The sequence below is a fragment of the Pogona vitticeps genome, chromosome 4 (assembly GCF_051106095.1).
Source record: "Pogona vitticeps strain Pit_001003342236 chromosome 4, PviZW2.1, whole genome shotgun sequence".
NCBI lineage: Eukaryota > Metazoa > Chordata > Lepidosauria > Squamata > Agamidae > Pogona > Pogona vitticeps.
Genome location: NC_135786.1, coordinates 88,059,308 through 88,077,994, shown reverse-complemented (window position 1 = coordinate 88,077,994; position 18,687 = coordinate 88,059,308). Strand labels below are relative to the sequence as shown.

Genomic DNA, 18,687 nt, shown 5'->3' with positions numbered 1-18,687 from the left:
ATAATTGTAAATATTCTGAGAAAAGCATTTTCTGATATGTTGGTGTTTTTTTCAAATAGAAATTGAAGTATGGTATGAATCTATGGTTATTTCAGCATGCCTTTCCTCCAGACAATCCCTGATGATCCTCTTTCTTTCCTCTCTACTTGGTTTCTTCCCTTGTAAAGTTTTATTATTTATGCTGTTTTATATATGTATATCTTTATTATTTGATGATTGTGATCCACCTAGAGTGGTCCTGAGTTGGCTAGATAGGTGGGAGATATATATATATAAATAAATATATATAAATATATATAAATAAATAAATAAATCTGCACAGAATGGAAGTACAAACAGAACAATATTGCAGTTGCCACATCAGTTGCTTATTTCTATGCAATGTAGCATTTCACACACTGAAAATAATGTTTCCAATTTAATTGTAAAGGGTTGGGTTTTCTTGGTGTGCAAAGATTGTATTGTATGAAATCTACATCCACCTACTTTTGCAGGAACAGCTGAGTTACACAATTGTATACTTTGTTCAGATAGATGAAAGCCGTTTTTTACCATGATATTTTCCCACTTTACCTCTGAATGAACAGGAAGGATAAATATTGCCATAGGTGCACAATTAGATTTTCTGCACTTAAGTCATTGTGCATAAAGAAACACAGTTAAGTAAACTACTATGAATCTTATTTCCCTCCCCATAGAAATGTAAAAAGGTGTTCTAGACACAGAAGTCACCATTTTCACTTTTACTGTAGCTTTCATTCTGCAGCCCATCATCACCATTCTCCTCTGATCTTCTGACAGAGAGAAAGAACATTATAATGACAACCTGACCCTTAGTTGCTTTATTTTTGTTGCTTATCTTTAAGGGAGAGAGAGGTAACCCAGGTCCAATCGGCCCTCCTGGAGAAAAAGGCGTCATGGTAAGTGATTATTGGGATTCCAGATTTACATGAGAAACTCAACACATGTGAAGGATGATGATTTCAGCCATGGACACTGGTCTTTAATTTAATGTATGCCCAACCCTCAGGTTCTGAGGCTTCTTAGGGATCCCTTTCAGCCTGGGGAAGCCTTTGGGAACCCCATTTACAAAAAGGGCGACCCTGCCTCACCGAATAACTACAGACCAATAAGCCTCCTCTCATCCATTGGGAAGCTTTATTCCAAACTACTACTCAACAGACTCACAACCTGGGCAGTTTCAAAAGCCCTCCCGGGCAGAGAACAAATAGGTTTCCGCCCAGGTGCTTCCACACTTGACCACGCCTTCACACTATCCTTTCTCGCAGAAAAATACTCCGTTCATTATGGAGCCAGATTGTACACGGCCTTTATTGATCTTAGAGGAGCGTTTGACTCAATCAATAGGGACATACTGTGGAAGAAACTGTCCAACTGGGGGATCGACCCCCGCCTTCTCTTCCTGATCCAACGCCTCCACTCTTCCAATTCGTGCCGGATTCGCCTCGATGGCACAGGCTCCATGACCGACGAAATCCCTATCAACAAAGGAGTCCGCCAAGGGTGTATACTTGCCCCTTCACTTTTCAATCTATTCCTTGCAGATCTGCCTCCCGCTCTTCCTAGCTCTGGAACCTCCCCTCCCTCTCTCAATGGTGTCCCTGTACCTATTCTTCTTTATGCAGATGACGCAGTGCTGCTGTCTGTCACTAAACCTGGCCTCCGACTTCTGCTATCCTCTTTCCAAGAATACTGCTTCTCCAATGAATTATCAATCAATCCCGAGAAAACAAAAATCCTGGTTTTCTCGAAATCCTGGGCCCCGACAGCCTGGAAGATTGGTAATCTATCATTCCAGCAAGTCCAGACTTTCAAATATCTGGGGATCACCTTCCACTCCCGACTCAGCTGGACTCACCATTGTAAAGCTGCCATTTCGTCTGCCATGCCACATTTAAACGCAGTCGCCCGTTTCCACTTCAATAGTGGCAACCAGTACATTCCGGCTGCTCTCCATATATTTCAAATCAAAATCCTCTCCCAGCTGCTATATGGAGCCCCAATCTGGATCGAGGCTGCTAATCAAGACCTTGATAAAGTCGCTGCCTCCTTTCTCAGAAGGATTCTTGGAGTCCCAAACCTAATTAGATTGTCCACATTGATACTCGAATTAGGCATGCACCTTCCCTCTACTATCGCTTGGTCCCTAACCTTCAAGTTCTGGCTTAGACTACACCTCAATACCCAACCAGATTCCATACTCAATGACCTACTAAAAGATCCCTTTTCATCCAAGTGGTTCAATATTCTTGATACTAAGCTCGCATCCTTGGACCTCTCCCCCGAATCTCTTTCAGACACCACCCTTCACAGAGCCCATCAAATCATCAAATCTAAACTCTGGCAACAGGAACTCAATTTATTACTCCCCAATTTAAATCCTATTTGTTCCCCTCACTTCTTCGGCCTTTCCCCTTCACTCGGTAGACCCTCAAACTATTTTAGTAAATTAATTAATCCAAGTAAAAGGAGGGCTTTTATGCTAGCAAGACTAAACATTTTCCCATCAGCTGTTCACTTTGGAAGATTTGCAAACATACCACGCATCAATAGACTCTGTCTCTCTTGCTCATCTGAGCCCGATACCCTAGACCACATATTATTCCGCTGCCCGACTCATCAACATTTAAGAAACAACATCCTTGAACCCCTTCTGTCGTCCCTTTTTGTTTCCCTAGCTGACCCCCTCCCCACCCTTTTAAGCGATTACTCGGCGACCATTACTAGCGTGGTAGCGGATTTTCTTTTAGCGGTCTCCAAGTCAAAACCCCTGCCCCATCCTCCCCCCGCATCACCCTCCCAGTTCTTACCTTCACGCCCGTCCTTCTTGGTTTGTAACACTATGACATAAATTGTTACTGCTGTTTTATCCCCTTTTAATGCCAATAAAGGTTTTAAGTAAGTAAGCCTTTGGGAACCTCAAAATAATGACGAGAGCCTTTAATATCAGAAAACTGCAAATGCCAGTTCCAGGCACAGTGGCAGGACCACCATCAGCATTTTTCCGATATTAAATGCTCTCTCTCTCTCTCTCTCTCTCTCTCTCTCTCTCTCTCTCTCTCTCTCTCTCTCTCACTCACACACACACACACACACACACACACACACACACACACACACACACACACACACACACACACACACACACACACACACACACACACACACACACACACACACACACACACACACACACACCCTGAGGCTTCCCCAGGTCAAAAGAGATTCATAAAGACCTCAGCAATACCAGGAAGATTCTGACCTCTGTCCTTGTTGACTTTATTAACTTCCTTATTTTGCATTCAACAATACAGTCCAATAAATAAACAACTTACTGGAAAAAATTACGGTACTGATCTGTTGATCGTAATAAAGTAAATAAATGTATTTACTTTATTGAGAGTTACTTACCCTGTTTCCCCAACAGTAAGACCTAACCTGAAAATAAGCCCTAGTATGATTTTTCAGGATGCTCGTAATATAAAGGTAAAGGTAAAGGTTCCCCTTGACAATTTTTGTCCAGTCGTGTTTGACTCTTGGGGGCGGTGCTCATCCCCGTTTCCAAGCCATAGAGCCAGCATTTTTGTCCGAAGACAATCATCCATGGTCACATGGCCAGTGCGACTTAGACACGGAATGCTGTTACCTTCCCACCAAGGTGGTCCCTATTTATCTACTCGCATTTGCATGCTTTCGAACCACTGGGTTGGCAGGAGCTGGGACAGAGTGACGGGAGCTCACTCCGTCGCGTGGATTCGATCTTACGACTGCTGGTCTTCTGACTCTGCAGCACAGGCTTCTGCGGTTTAGCCCGCAGCGCCACCACGTCCCTCGTAATATAAGCTCTACCCCAAAAATAAGCCCCAGTTAAGTGTAACCCCACCCTCCACCATTGTGCTGCATTGTGCAGCAACCAGAAGATGATATACAGTAACTGTAAAATAAAACATCCCCTGAAAATAAGCCCTAATGCATTTTTGGAGCAAAAATTAATATAAGACCCTGTCTTATTTTTGGGGAAACATGGTACATAGAAGAAGGAACATAAAGTAATGTCGGATACACTGCTTTTTAGTTGTAGAGGAGGTAGCCATGTTAGTCTGTGCAAACATAGGTAAAGAAAAACTAATATAAAAGAATAAATAAAAAAGACAAAAACATGACAGGAGCATAAAATCTGTTGTATTTTAATGTAAGCTTTTGTGGACAAGTCCACTTCCTCAGACATAATAAGAAGGAGATATAAAATGGCAACAAATATAAATATGATGTTTGGTTGGTCGGAAAGTAAGTCAATGGGTATTTAACAGAAGGGTGACAGCCTATTTGATGTACAGGTATATTCCATTAAAGCTTGTGCTGTAAAGGATGTAAGAACCTCTGTCGTTAATAACAATGGTAGAATAACATGAATGTTATTTATACTGGCCTTTTACTGTTGCTGATTATCATTTATTTATAGAAGGTTGTCTGGAGTAACTCACACAATGATGTTGTGTTTCTTTGAGATGGTAAAGCCCTATTCATACAGAGTGATGTGTGTGTGAACTAAATCTTGCCAGAAGCTGGCAGATGAAAGATATCTTTTTCATAAAGCAGTTCCACTTACCATGTTCCCAGGGACATGGGAGGTAGTTTTTTAAAAAGAAATCACACACGCACACGCACTCAAAAGACTATTGATCAGAGGTGCAAAGAATACTTCTGATCATTAACCACTTAGAAATCAACCAGGTATGTGCACAAAAATTTAAATTTTATCAAATTAACTTAAAGCTCCGAGAAGACCATCCAATGAGCTCTCCTGCCTCAGAAGGCCAGGCTCTGGAACAAGCTGCAAGATTCATTCAATTTTTTATTTGTTCTGAAAAGACCTTTCAGCTTTCTAGTACTGTATCCTGCCTTCCCAAGGAACAATTAGCAGTCTTAATAAGCAGTGCTCTCTTGAGTTTTGCTGGCTGGCAGAGTGTCATGATCAAATTCAAATTGCAAACAGCAGTGGGATGGGGCAGGCCATTGGGCAACCATTAGAGTTCAAGCAGGCTATAACAAATAAAAACTTTTCTACATCATCTTTTTCAGGGTTATCCAGGACTCCCAGGTGGCCCTGGTGGTATAGGGCCACAAGGATTGCCTGTAAGTATAAAACACTTTTAAAAAAACTGTTGGGTGCATCCTACTGGGCATTAGTCCTTAGTTATAGCTTAAGTTTAGCTTTGTCAGTAATTAGTGTATCTTTGCAGAAAGACTTTGGAAACATAGCAACTTGAAAGGAAGAAGAGAAACTAGCCATGGATATAAGCCAACAAATTTCAGAACATTTAAAGTCCCAGTGAGGGTTGATTAAAAAAAAAAGACATTCAAGCTCATGCTTAACTATTATAAAATCAATAAAACAAGAACATGCTTACATAGGTAGATGGATTGCTGCAGTGCTTGGGTCCAGCAAAAGAGGCTTTGTTTCAACACAGATAGTTTTCATCCATTTCCACATCACCCTGAAAAATCTGTCCTTCATTATTGATTGATCATTGTGCTTTTTTAAAAAAAACTGTGTATAGTAAAATAATAATGTGTCACATGAATGGTGTTTTTCTAATGAACTTGCTTAGAAAAGTGTAATAATTTTCAAAAATCCTGAATTTCTAGTTTTTTTAAAAGCTGACTAGTACAGCCGATAGAGTAATGGAATAGGGCTGGGAAGATTTGGTTTAAATCATTGGTTGATCATGAAACTCACTTGTCGGTTTGGTTAAATATCAGCCTAACCTAAGGACCACTTTCATAAGAGGGTTGCTGTGAGGGGGAAGAGGCATGGCCATTTTCTTGCTCTTAGCTTTTTGGAGGAAGGGTAGGAGAAAAGGTGGTCATGAAATCAGGTTTCTGCTCTTTAAGATAAAATTGTAACTCTAGTCACTGGTTCCCAACCTTGGCGTCCCCAGATGTTCTGGGATTAAGACTCCTTGAAGCCTTCACCACTAGCTGCCTGGTCAGGATTTCTGGAGGTTCTAATCCAAGAACATCTGGGGACCCCAAGGTTAGGAACCACTGCTGTAATTGCAGAGTAAAGTAACACATTTTAACCTTCACATGGATTAGTCACCTAGAAACCATGTAGCTGTTTTTTTTCCCTTTATCTAAATGGTTCGGAATTTTAATCTGTTAAGTGAGTAGCAGGTGTAAATAATTTTTCATGTTTGTATCATATTATCACTTCTTATCTAGAAAAAGTATATAAATCCAGCTGAATAAACAATTTTCGATAGTTCGGGAAACATTTATCATTCTTCTTGTTCTGGTTGTAAACAGCCAGGGTTTAAGCACTTCAGGAATGTACAGTTGTGTTCAAAATTATTCAGCCCCCACTGAAATTGAATGTTTTGGCCATTTTGACATTGATTTTGATCATTCAGTCATCTTGCTTACATTTACATGAAAGAGGCACTTGTAGGTCAGAGAAATATAACCTTAAGTTTATAATGAAATAACCACAAATGTCTTTTCTGTGCTCACATCATTATTAGTTTTTATTCAACCCCCAAGTGACATTCAATCTTAGTACTTAGTACAACATCCTTTTACAGTTATAACAGCTTTTAAACGTGAAGCATAGCTTGACACAAGTGTCTTGCAGCGATCTACGGGTATCTTCGCCCATTCTTCATGGGCAAAAGCCTCCATTTCAGTCAAATTCTTAGGCTTGCGCACTGCAACTGCTTTCTTTAAGTCCCACCAGAGGTTCTCAATCGGATTTAAGTCTGGTGACTGCGATGGCCACTCCAAAATGTTCCAGCCTTTCCTCTGCAACCATGCTCTAGTGGACTTGGAGGTATGCTTGGGATCATTGTCCTGTTGAAAGGTCCAACGTCTCCCAAGCCTCAGGTGTGTGACGGACTGCATCACATTTTCATCCAATATCTCCTGGTACTGAAGAGAATTCATGGTACCTTGTACACGCTGAAGCTTCCCTGTACCTGCAGAAGCGAAACAGCCCCAAAGCATTATTGACCCTCCGCCATGCTTCACAGTAGGCAAGGTGTTCTTTTCGTCATATGCCTTGTTCTTCCTCCTCCAAACATAGCGTTGATCCATGGGCCCAAACAGTTCTAATTTTGTTTCATCAGTCCACAGAACACTATCCCACAACTTTTGTGGTTTGCCCACATGACTTTTGGCATACTGCAGTCGAGTCTTCTTATTCTTGGCAGACAGCAAGGGGGTGCGCCTGGGGGTTCTGGCATGGAGACCTTCATTACGCAGTGTGCGCCTTATTGTCTGAGCTGAAACTTCTATACCCACATCTGACAAATCTTTTTTCAGTTCCTCAGCAGTCACACGGGGACTTTTCACCACTCTACGCTTTAGGTAGCGCACAGCAGTCGAAGTCAGCATCTTCTTTCTTCCACGACCAGGTAGCATTTCAACAGTGCCCTTTGCCTTGAATTTGCGAATGATGCTTCCTATGGTGTCTCTTGGTATGTTTAACTTCTTTGCAATCTTCTTATAGCCATTGCCCTTCCTGTGAAGACAAATCACCTCTTCTCTTGTCTTCCTGGACCATTCTCTTGACTTCACCATGTTTGTAACCACACCAGTAAATGTCTAGAAGGAGCTGAGTATCACAGTCCTTTTAAAGCTGCCTAATTGGTGCTTATTATGCTTGATTGGTGCTCGGTGACATCCACAGGTGTTTTCAATACCTGTTCGAAAACACCTGAATGAACCTCTCTTCTTCAGAGTGGTAGTCTTTAAGGGGTTGAATAATTGTGGCAATGAAGAAACCACAAAAGAAACATTTACTACTGTATTACATAAACAATTGATGTTATTTTAGTTGCATTTGGTTCTTTAAAACGTCCTTGTAGGATTTCATTCTGAATACAATTCCAAATGTACACTATAGTCCCTAAACCCCTTTACAGCATTGGGGGCTGAATAATTTTGAACACAACTGTATATCTTTTGCTAATGGTTAGATTCTCAAGCTATTTTAACTGATCTTCTGAAATCATTAATGTTCAAAACCTTGTTTAATTCTTAGGGTCCTGCAGGGACAAGAGGGCCTTCTGGACCACCAGGCTCTAAAGGTCAAAGAGTAAGTAGCAGTAACTTATTCTATCTAAAATATGCTTGTCTAAACTCTTAGGTACAGCAGTACAGAAAGATATTCACTAGGTGATTATCTGTTCTCATGTATAACAAGAATAGAAACAAAAGAAGGGTAGCACCTTAAATTCTAACAAACTATCTCAGTGTGAGTTTTTGTGGATTATAATTCACTTCCTCAGATATGTGAAGAAATTCAGTTCAGCACACTTAATTGTTGGCCATGAAATGGTGAGAATCATTCAATTGAGGATAGTTAGTAAGCAAGAAAGGTGTAATTACAGTGGTGCCCTGCTAGACGATTACCTTGCAAAATGGTTTATTCGCTAGACAATGAGTTTTTGTGATCGCTATAGCGCTTCACAAAATGGTGTTTCCTTTGGCCGATTTTTGCTAGACAATGTTTTGGTCCGTGCTTCGCAAGACGGGATTTTTGGGGGGGGGCGTTTTTCGCAAGACGACAATTTTGACAGCTGATCCACGCTTCGCAAAACGGTTTTCCTATGGGCGATTTCCGCAAAACGATGACGATTCTTCCCCATTGGAACACATTAAACGGATTTCAATGCATTCCAGTGGGGAACTGCATTTCGCAAGACGATGTTTTCGCTAAACAGCGATTTTTGCGGAATGAATTAACATCGTCTTGCGGGGCACCACTGTACAAACAATGCTTCTGTACGCCAGGAATGGTCAGTATCAGGCCCTGGATGTGAAGCTAGCCTTCAGGGAGTCCATGTCTGGTGTTCTTGCTCATTGCACAGCCCTTTGCTCGTCACAGTGTTGTTCAGTACTTCTGTGCATTCTCCCCCACCTCATTCAAAAAGGGGAAAATGGTGCTCCTAAGGCTTAGTTGGTGCCAGTAAAAGCTTCAGCCTAAAATATGCTGACATTTTGGTTCTGGTCCTTTGCATTGGACTTAGGTAATTGTAAGTAAACGTTAGCCAAAACTGTGTTTTAGTTGTATGTTGTCTCCTGAAAGATACGAGCTGTGTTTTGTTCAACTGAAGGTCCTGCTTCTCTTGTCAGGGACCCTGGCTTAACTAGAACATGTATAACCAACTGAACTAGAATCACTGCATGGCTCCCTGCCATTTACGTAAAGGTTTAATCCCCAGTAAATCTGTTCCTGTTCTGAAGACTGTACTTTGACAGCAAGTACGCAGTGGCTGGATATCAAGGACTGACTCAGTTACTTACTGTTACACTGAAACTTATAAAACAGTTCTGTAAATGCTGGTGATATTTCTATTTAGCCTTAGTGCCCTCCTTGGGCATTTTTAAAACAGTATGAACTTGAATGAGAAAAAGAAAAAGAAAACTCCTCTGCAATATCCAGGCCAACTTGGAATTCATGTAGGCAGGTAAAGGTTCCCCTTGACAATTTTTTGTCCAGTCGTGTCCGACTCTAGGGGGCAGCACTCATCCCGCTCTTCAAGCCATAGAGCCAGCGTTTGTCCGAAGACAATCTTTCCGTGGTCACATGGCCAGTGTGATTTAGACACGGAACGCTGTTTACCTTCCCACCGAGATGGTACCTATTTATCTACTCACATTTGCATGCTTTCGAACCGCTAGGTTGGCGGGAGCTGGGACAAGCAACGGGCACTCACTCCGTCGCGTGGATTCAATCTTACGACTGCTTGGTCTTCTGACCCTGCAGCACAGGCTTCTGCGGTTTAGCCCACAGCGCCACCACGTCCCGGAATTCATGTAGGCACCATAGTGGAAATGTTTGCACCTGGAGATTGATCACTCTGAACTTATTATGTAAGCTGAATGGGATCAAAAGACAGTACTTCATTATTAAAGTTTTATTAATATTATTCTGCTCTTTCTTGCCATGCCAGTTCAGTCCTTCAGGGGAGCCTAGTGTATAATATGTGATAACAGTAAGAAACAGCTGAAATGAGCTGCAGAACTTGGTTTATAAACGTTAAACATTTCCATGTGAACAACAACAATTTCAGCTGTTTGAAAATGCTGGGGTGTGGTATAGAAAACTTTGCATCAACCCAGAACAGCCTTCCATCTAGTCACTCCCTAATTTCTCAGACAGAATCATGTCTATAGAGGTAATGTGAATGCAGTTCTAATAATAAGTAATATATCATTCTACGGTATCTGTAACATATAATTTGATAATCAACTACAAATTCACTACCTTAGGTAAAATGCTACATCTCTGCCTGCTGTTTGTGGTGTGCCCCCATCACTAACCTATCTTACAATAGTAATAATAATCACAGAAAATATGTGTAAAGTTCTTAAATGCTAAATCCAAATGCTTTGTTTTTCTTTGAAATGAAGTTGAATCTATATCATTAGATGAAATATGCAATGGCTACAGTTCGGCAGTGATACAGCTGTAGCAGTTTTGTTTATATGGTATTATTTATACACTAGGCAGACCATCACAACTGACCGCAGTCAAAGGACATACAGTATTTTGTTAATTGTTCATTCACTGCAGTGAGAAGGGATGCTTTCTGTTTGATACAGTTCAGTCATGCCAGCAATGAGTCACAGTGTGCTATTTATAGAAATACTACTATACTTTCATAGAAGTGTGTAAGAGTCCACTCTGGATGTACATTTGTTGGTCTATTTTAACTAAGACTCACATTCAAATATTATATAACCTACGTCTACATATTGTCTTGCCTGTTTCATAAAATGAAACATAGATGGACCTTTTCCATTTTAGATATTTCTAGAAATATTGAAAAGTGATAATATCTCTGGCCATATGACTTAGTAACATTTGAGAAATGTTTTGGAGTGGTTCTCTTTATACTTGGTAGAGAATTTCTCGACAGGAGTCATCCGAATGCTCCATGTGGAAGATTCCACATATTTATATGGATAGCATAAGTAGATAACTCTTCCTAGGTCAAAGGCCATCTTCTTTTGTGGATTGTCCTATGAACTACATTCCAGGCAAGCACCTAAACCAAAAATGGGGGTAAATTGGAGGGGTCATCCCATTTTTCTCTCTTTCTGCCATTCCACTTTCCTTCCCTGTCCTTCTCTCCAGTTTTCTCTTTCTCTCCCTTTCTGCCCTTCTCTTCCTTTACTTTCTCACTCATGATTAGCTCTTTTTCTCTCTCTTTTTGGGAAAATTGTTTCCATTCCTTCTCTTATTTTACAGCAATGCAGTATTTTTCTCCTTTGACTCCAGATGTAATTCCTACACAGAGGGAAGATTGGTTTTGTTGGCTGGAGTCAAAGCAGCACTTGAGTAGAGGAGGCTTAAGCCTTTCTTTCATCTACAGTTGCAACCCCTTGAAAATATATTCTTGTACCAGTTTGCTACTCTTTTTCATCTTCAGTGGACAATATTGAACCCTAATGTAATAAAAATAATTTTTGAGCAGGACTGAATTCACAGTCCTTTCACAAGGGATAGAAGCTGTTCCAGTAGTTGGTGAACATGAGCTAGAATCCAATTGGGATTTCGCTTGAGAGTACATAAAATGTATTTTGTTGTGGCAGCAAGTTGCAGTTATTTAACAGGCTGGTTCTGTTTGATCCAGGTAAAATATATTTATTTATTTTAGTATATACAAGGAATTATCTTTTTAATTTATAGGGACCAAGAGGCCAGGATGGTCCTCCTGGAGAGCAAGGGACACAAGGTATTAAGGTAATACTCACTTGTTAATCTTTCTTGTGCTCAAGGAAGTGTGTTCCAGAAAGCACTATGATATTGTGAGAAAGTAGATTTTTAAAAATAAGCTTCGTTCTGTTGGGATACAGTTTTTCAACACTGTGTTGTTCCTTAATTCTGGGTTCTGTTCATCATATTCATTCTGGAGTTCAGAATTAATTGTGATGAGTTAATCTTTTGTCAGGTGCTCTGAGGACTTTCATCAGAAATCTATACATCTTAAAACAAACAAATATATGATAGAGGAACTCTGCTTTTGTCTAATATATGTGGTGATAAATGCCAGTAGTTTGGGATTCAGAAAAGGACTTAAAGAACTAATCAACTAGTAAATGCACAGTTAAATTTATCTTGCTTCCTTTTCCCTCAGGGAGAGCGTGGAGACACAGGGAAAAAAGGCATTCCTGGACTCATTGTACGTGTTAGAGACGTAGTGCTTTTCCAGCCATCATATTTAATGTACCAATTTGAACCAGTCCTTTCTTTGAAATCCGTATGATACTAGCTTTCCCTTCATTTTATTTCAACAGGGTAAAGCTGGCAACCCTGGAGAACGAGGTAGCCCGGGAGCACCAGTAAGTCGTTTATGCTTATATAGAAGATTTTTAAAAATACTGTCAATATAATCATTACATTTTGCCCATATTGTTTTGTATATTTTATATGAGAGCTTCTGTTGATGAATCGCAGTTAATCAGAACTGCTTTGTTGTAGAAGCTATTAAGAAAATAAGCTGTTTTGTGGTTTAAAGGAGCTCATAGGTGGTTTTAAATTAGACAGAAGACTGGCAGAAAGAAAATAAAAGGTTGATTGATTGATTGATCACCAAAAATCACCTCAACAGTGCTTTGCCCCATAAGTTAAGATATACTTGTCCCTATACTATATCCCTCATCGATATTTTATAAGTCCAAATAGTGATGCAAAAGGAGATGGGAGGAGCCTGAGGGAGTAAATACAGATTTGGGGAGAAAAACGTGAAATGGCTATTTACCATCTGCTAGTCCACTGATCAGTTTGAAGCTATCTGTGGATGTTTGCGTTATTAGAAACAACTGTATGTCTATGAGTGTGTCAAACAATCTGGGATGCTGCCTAAAGAGGATTCAGGTACTCAAAAAGGAATAAAAAAATCCTTGCACAGTTGTGAATGTAGATCTGTGGAACCCATATTAGAAATACTGTTTTGATACAGATTTTGTTTAAAGTCTATACAGAAAGCGAAGCAGTGACAATGGTTGGCAAGAACATTGCAAACAAATCAAAAGGTGTGGCAGTTGGACAAAACTGAATCCCAACTCTAAATATACATAGATTGGGACTCAAATGGCCGTGACATCCTTGAAGATAAAAGGGTCACCATGTCCTATTTTTAGAAGAGGTAGCCACGTTAGTCTTTGCTAGCATGTCAGACAAAACCAAAACAGTTAAAAAAAGATAAAGACGACAAGAATGTTGTGGCATGTTAAAGGCTTACTGCTGTATTTTAATGTAAGTGTTTGTGGACAAGTCCACTTCTTCAGACATGGATTTGTCCATGAAGGCTCACATACAAATATAGCAGTCGGTCCTTGAGGTGCCACAATGTTTTTTTGTTTTTTTTGCCTGACATGTCCTACTTGTGAATATTGCTGTTGAAGACAAAATCCAGAACTAAATAGGCCTTGGTCAAATATAGGAAGGTAGATGTTATGTTCGGATATGTAGGCCAAAATTCAATTGCTAGCACAGACCCATTGAATCAGTAGCTGAAATCCTATTGCTTTCTTATGCACATGGAAGGCAAAAGGCATAACATTTCAGTCATTACTAGCTGGCAATTAATGAGTCCCTGCTGAGATTCTTGATTGTGTACCAGGCCAGCATGCATGCAGGCTGAATGGTGTCCACTGTTAACTATTTTGAAAAGGTGGAAGAATATGCAACATGCACATTTTAAAAGAAAAAAATAGGACAAACACACTTGAAATAAACATGTGCAATATACTGTTAGACTAATTCTCTTGATGTTTTTATTTTATCTTTAAAATATATAACTTGCTTTGTCTGGCCAATAGAGGTGTTCAGAGAAGCAAACAAAACCAATTTACAACACAAAAATAATTTAAAAATCAGAACTATTAGAGAATGAAATTAATTAACACAGTAGTAATAAAAAAGCAACATTAAAAAGAAGCTGATAACTTAAAACAGCTAGAGAATATTAAGCTTGCTGGAAGAGGAATATTCTTAAACTATGGTGGAATACAAAGAAGATAATATGACTTCTAAGTTTTGTTATTTTTTAATTTAGAAGTCTGCTGCCCCCTTCCTGTTGCTTGCCAGAGGAACAGAAATCTTATCTTTATTATATCCACTTCACGAATTTTTGAAACATAGTATTCACTAGAAACATAGTATTCACTAGAAAGTATGAAATACAGTATGTGAAGAGTGCATGCTAAGTAAATGTCAGAAAAAGGTGTAAATGAGTTATGAGAAGCATTGCTGTATGTGTTGTAATTAATTAGAGCAGAAATTCTGCGCTGTTTCTCCAGCCTGCTCTTAACAGGAGGATGCCTGGTCCTACATCCTTTCTACTATCTTTAAGTTCTGAAGTTTTAGTTCATAATATCCTATCTAGTTCAAATATTTATTTGAGCTCAAGACTAAACTTCTCCAGTAGGTTAAATATACAGTATAGCATGAAGTTTATGGTATATTTTGTTTTTGCTCACAAGTAAGTGTGCATGCCCCTAATCCAGATTGCATGTAAGTAACCTGGATATGCTTTGTTTAATGTATTGTCTGGAACATAGGTGGCTTGTTGCTGGGAAAGGAGTTGTCTCTTCAAAAGATTCTTGGGCCAAATGGAGAGGGGCATCACCCCAAAAGATTTGGGGTGATGCCCCTCTCCATTTGGCCCCAAAATTGTTCCTGTTTTGCCCCCAGGGTCCTGGTTTAATGCTCCAAACAAACTGAGATTTGTTAACTAAGGACAAACTGTGCTCTGTGATCCTATCTTGTGAAAGGATCAGCAAGCATGGTCCCTATGATGGTAAAAGGAAAAAAAGCCTTTTGTTCATCTATTTACAGTAGTGGAACAAGCAAAGTGGTAACCAATTTTGTAACAGTACATTTTTGTCAGAATCTTCGCTTACTGTCCCATGTGAAAGCATATAGTATTGTTTATAACTTTTTTGGGGGGGGTAGTCTTGTCTTTGGAGTTCTAAGACCTTATGAGTGCTTTGCATGTTTGCCCTGAATGCATAAATATTAGGTGCCTGATATTCATATTTTGTGCTTAGCAACAAATCTCTCCCTCTGACTTTGTTTGGATGATTATTTTATGGGCACAGTGGGAAACAACTTTACTGCTGCCATGGTATTGCCATTCTGCCAACATGAGTACCCTAAATGTATAATTCCAGCAGTGTGCCCCAATATTATGCAAGTTGGTAGAGAGAGGAAATACAGCAGACTAGTTCACAAACACCTTATGAGGTAAACCTCATCTCATAGGCATCCTTCAGTCTCGAGAGACTATGGTAATGTGCTTTGTATGGAGGACGTTGACGCTATATGCGAAGCTGGATTGTCCTCTCCAGAGCACATTAGTAGGACACATAACAAAAGAAAAAATATATATCCTTGAGCAGCAAGGTGAGGCAAGCTTTTCTTTTAAAAGGTGTACGTGAATATTTAGGTAAATAATGTCGAGTCCGTGTAGTTACTTCAAATTGTGCAAAACCTGCCTTGACGTAAAGGAGGAGTTATGTATATATGTACATGTTTATTTGCACATAGGATGTAGAGCTTGTCTTTCAGCCAGATTTCTATGGCAATTTGTAAAAATTGAGGCACATTAAAAACAACATGAAAATATGAAAAAGCAATATAAAAATATTAAACACACTTGTTATGGTAAAACAGTTTAAGTGAAATTAAAGACAAAATAAAACAGAAAATGCAGACGCCTTTGCCTGGTATCAAAAAGACATAAAGATGGTACTTGATAAGAGCATTCCCCAATAAGGTGATGCCATCAAGACAGCTGTTGGTGCACAATTCAATAGCCTCCTGTGAAACTTACACAAATACACATCTAGATTCATTGCAGTACAGTGATGCCTCGCAAGACGAATTTAATTCGTTCCGCTGTTAATGTTGTCTTATGAAAAATTCATCTTGCGAAATGCATTTTCCCATAGGAATGCATTGAAATCTAATTAATGTATTCCTATGGGCAAAAAAAGTCAGAACAAAGTCAAATTTGGTTTACAAAAGGTTTATTAAGTGCTCTTTAAAGCCATACATATTGAGCAGAGGATTTTAAAAATTTCAATCAAAAAACTTTAACTTTTTAAACATCATAGAAAAAACATTTAAAAATCAGCAAATGTGAGGCAGGAACAAAAAATGGAAATCATTCGTCTTGCAAAGCATAGCCATAGGAACATTTTTCTTGCGAGTCATCAACCCCATTGCTAAAACCATTTGTCTTGCAAGTTTTTCTTTTTTGTCCTGCGAGGCATTTGTCTTGCGAGGCACCACTGTATAGCTGTTTATGCTTCTGTGATTTTGGTAAGTTTTTGTTTGTTTTTGTTTATTTTCTTGCTTTTTTCATAATATATCTCAGTTTACAATTTGAACTACAAAATCAATTTTACTGGATTATCACTCTGAATGTCACCCCTCCCCAAAAATATTCACTATATTCAGTAAAGGGCTAGATCCAGTTGTTAGCCCGAAATAGATTACACTCATCACATTTGTGGAACTTTGAGAAGTGTTAAGAGGCTCCATTCATCCAGTGGGTCTAGCCTTATTTGGAATTAAAAGTTGGATTTAATCCACAAACTCTGTTAATATTTAGAAACCTTCATTGGTATGTGTCTTGTGTGGTTTATACAAAATTACTGGAGTAGAATGTGATTCGAAATACATTTTCTTTTTCTACAGCTTGAAACTTAAAATTATGCTACTATTGAAGAAGGTTTTCCTTTAATAGTATTGTATGTTTTCTGTACTTACAGGGTTTTTTTGGAGTTAAGGCAACAGGTGTAGCAATGAAACTGAGCCAAATTTGACTTTATGTCATTTTCTGGCGCCAGGCTGATCTTACATTGACTGTAATTGCTTTGAGACATTGACAGTGCAATCCTGTACATGTCTACAGATAAGTAAAGTAACAATCTGCAGTGGTTCCCAACCTTGGATCCCCAGATGTTCTTTGACTACAACTCCTGGAAATCCTAGCCAGTACAGCTAGTGGTGAAGGCTTCTGAGGTTTTAATAGAAGAACATCTGGGGACCAAGATTGGGAACTACTGGTTTGCAGGATTGCAAGCATAATCTCTGTATATATGCATTTCTGTGTACTCAAAGACTACTAAGGAAACTGCTTATCAAAATGGAGAGATTTTTAAACCACTTAGCCAGTTAAACATCAGTACTGATTACAGATACATATTTATGAGCTGAGAAGAACAATTGTCAATAAATGGGTTTCCTGTTTTAGATGTGCAGGCCAATGAATCAAACAACTTTTACATATGGATTTTGAAAATGCTTTTTTCCTTGTTAATTTTGTATTTTTAGGGCTTGTCTGGTCCTCCTGGAAACACAGGGGACATGGGTCCCATAGGTGAACCAGTAAGTTGTTTCCCATACTGTTCAATAACACTCTTAAATGAATTGTGGAGTTTCCTGGGAACTTTTCTTCACCATGAGCAGCACTGATTGCAGAAGTGGTGATGATTGTTTGGAGAAGGTGCCAGTCATGCATCAGATCACACAATCAGCAACTTGCCCAGTAGCCGCAACTGCTGCTGCAAATTTGGATCCACTTGAAGTAATCCCAAACAGAATTCTAGCCTTATATATTGCACAAAATAGAATGGAGGTTGTACAAAAAACACTTCTGAAAATTTTTCACAGAAAAGTACCAAGATGTAAGCAATTCACAAAACCTCTTGTAATCTCCTCCAACGGGGGGGGGGGGGATATATTATAGTTTTCCTTCTTTCCTGTAAGAACAAAATAAGGTTGTTGGGGGGGGATTACTCCCTTCATTTCTTGGGGATTTCATCCATAGCGGTGAGACTGTCAGATAGCCTCCCTCTCTCTCCACAGCAGCTCGGGAGTAACTTTTATACCTTGCTTATCAACTGCTCAATGCAAGAGGATGTTTCTGTTTAGCCTTAAATGGGGAAGTAGCATTAAATGTAGCATAAGAGAGATTTCACCTAAGTGTCATACCTGCCATTACAGTCTTAATGTTGGCTACCTGCTGCTTACCTGACTTCCCATTACTGCTGGAAAAGTTCCCAATATTGTTTGCTATAGGTCTGGCCTACTGATTTTCCAGTAGAGTCATGAGATAGAAGTATCTGTGCCAACCCTGTCTGAGCTCCGTGGGAACAGTATAGAAAAATGTTTGGCTGAATGCTTAGAGTCTAAGCTACATGACACTAAAGCAGCTCTGCAGTCAATTGTGTTGTCACGTAGATTTCTTCTTAATGCAGAAATTCAGATTTTTAAAATGTGTTTCATGTTTTAGAAACATTACTGTTGATCAGTTACTAGTGATATCTTTCTCATTTATACACCCCTTTGTATTTCAAAGCTGTAATAAAACCATTGCATCAGTCCATGAGCTTTAAAGGGGGGCTTATTAAAAGCATTGCTGGCAGACTTTTTGTTTTCTAATGTTAACTGTATTGGTCCTAAAGAAGTGAGATAAAAAAGATTCAAAACTTTACATATTGGACCAATATCACTTAATGCATTTGCACTCTTAGTTCTGAAGAGCTAGCAAATGCAGTACGGCATGGTTTATTTTAAAGTTGGAATGGCATGATTCCAATGCATTCTTGGTATCAATGCACATTTTTATGGAGGATTTCCTT

General features: G+C 39.3%; 1 protein-coding gene across 2 annotated transcripts in view; it reads left to right on the top strand.

The window, feature by feature from the left end:
- The window catches only part of COL24A1 (collagen type XXIV alpha 1 chain), a 245,139-nt gene that overhangs the window by 146,089 nt on the left and 80,363 nt on the right, over nucleotides 1-18,687 (top strand). For both annotated transcript variants that reach the window (XM_020795023.3, XM_072997896.2), the window contains 7 exons: nucleotides 867-920; nucleotides 5,104-5,157; nucleotides 8,063-8,116; nucleotides 11,720-11,773; nucleotides 12,168-12,212; nucleotides 12,328-12,372; nucleotides 17,378-17,431. In XM_020795023.3, the coding sequence (XP_020650682.3) occupies nucleotides 867-920; nucleotides 5,104-5,157; nucleotides 8,063-8,116; nucleotides 11,720-11,773; nucleotides 12,168-12,212; nucleotides 12,328-12,372; nucleotides 17,378-17,431 (360 nt within the window). The remainder of the gene's footprint in view (nucleotides 1-866; nucleotides 921-5,103; nucleotides 5,158-8,062; nucleotides 8,117-11,719; nucleotides 11,774-12,167; nucleotides 12,213-12,327; nucleotides 12,373-17,377; nucleotides 17,432-18,687) is intronic.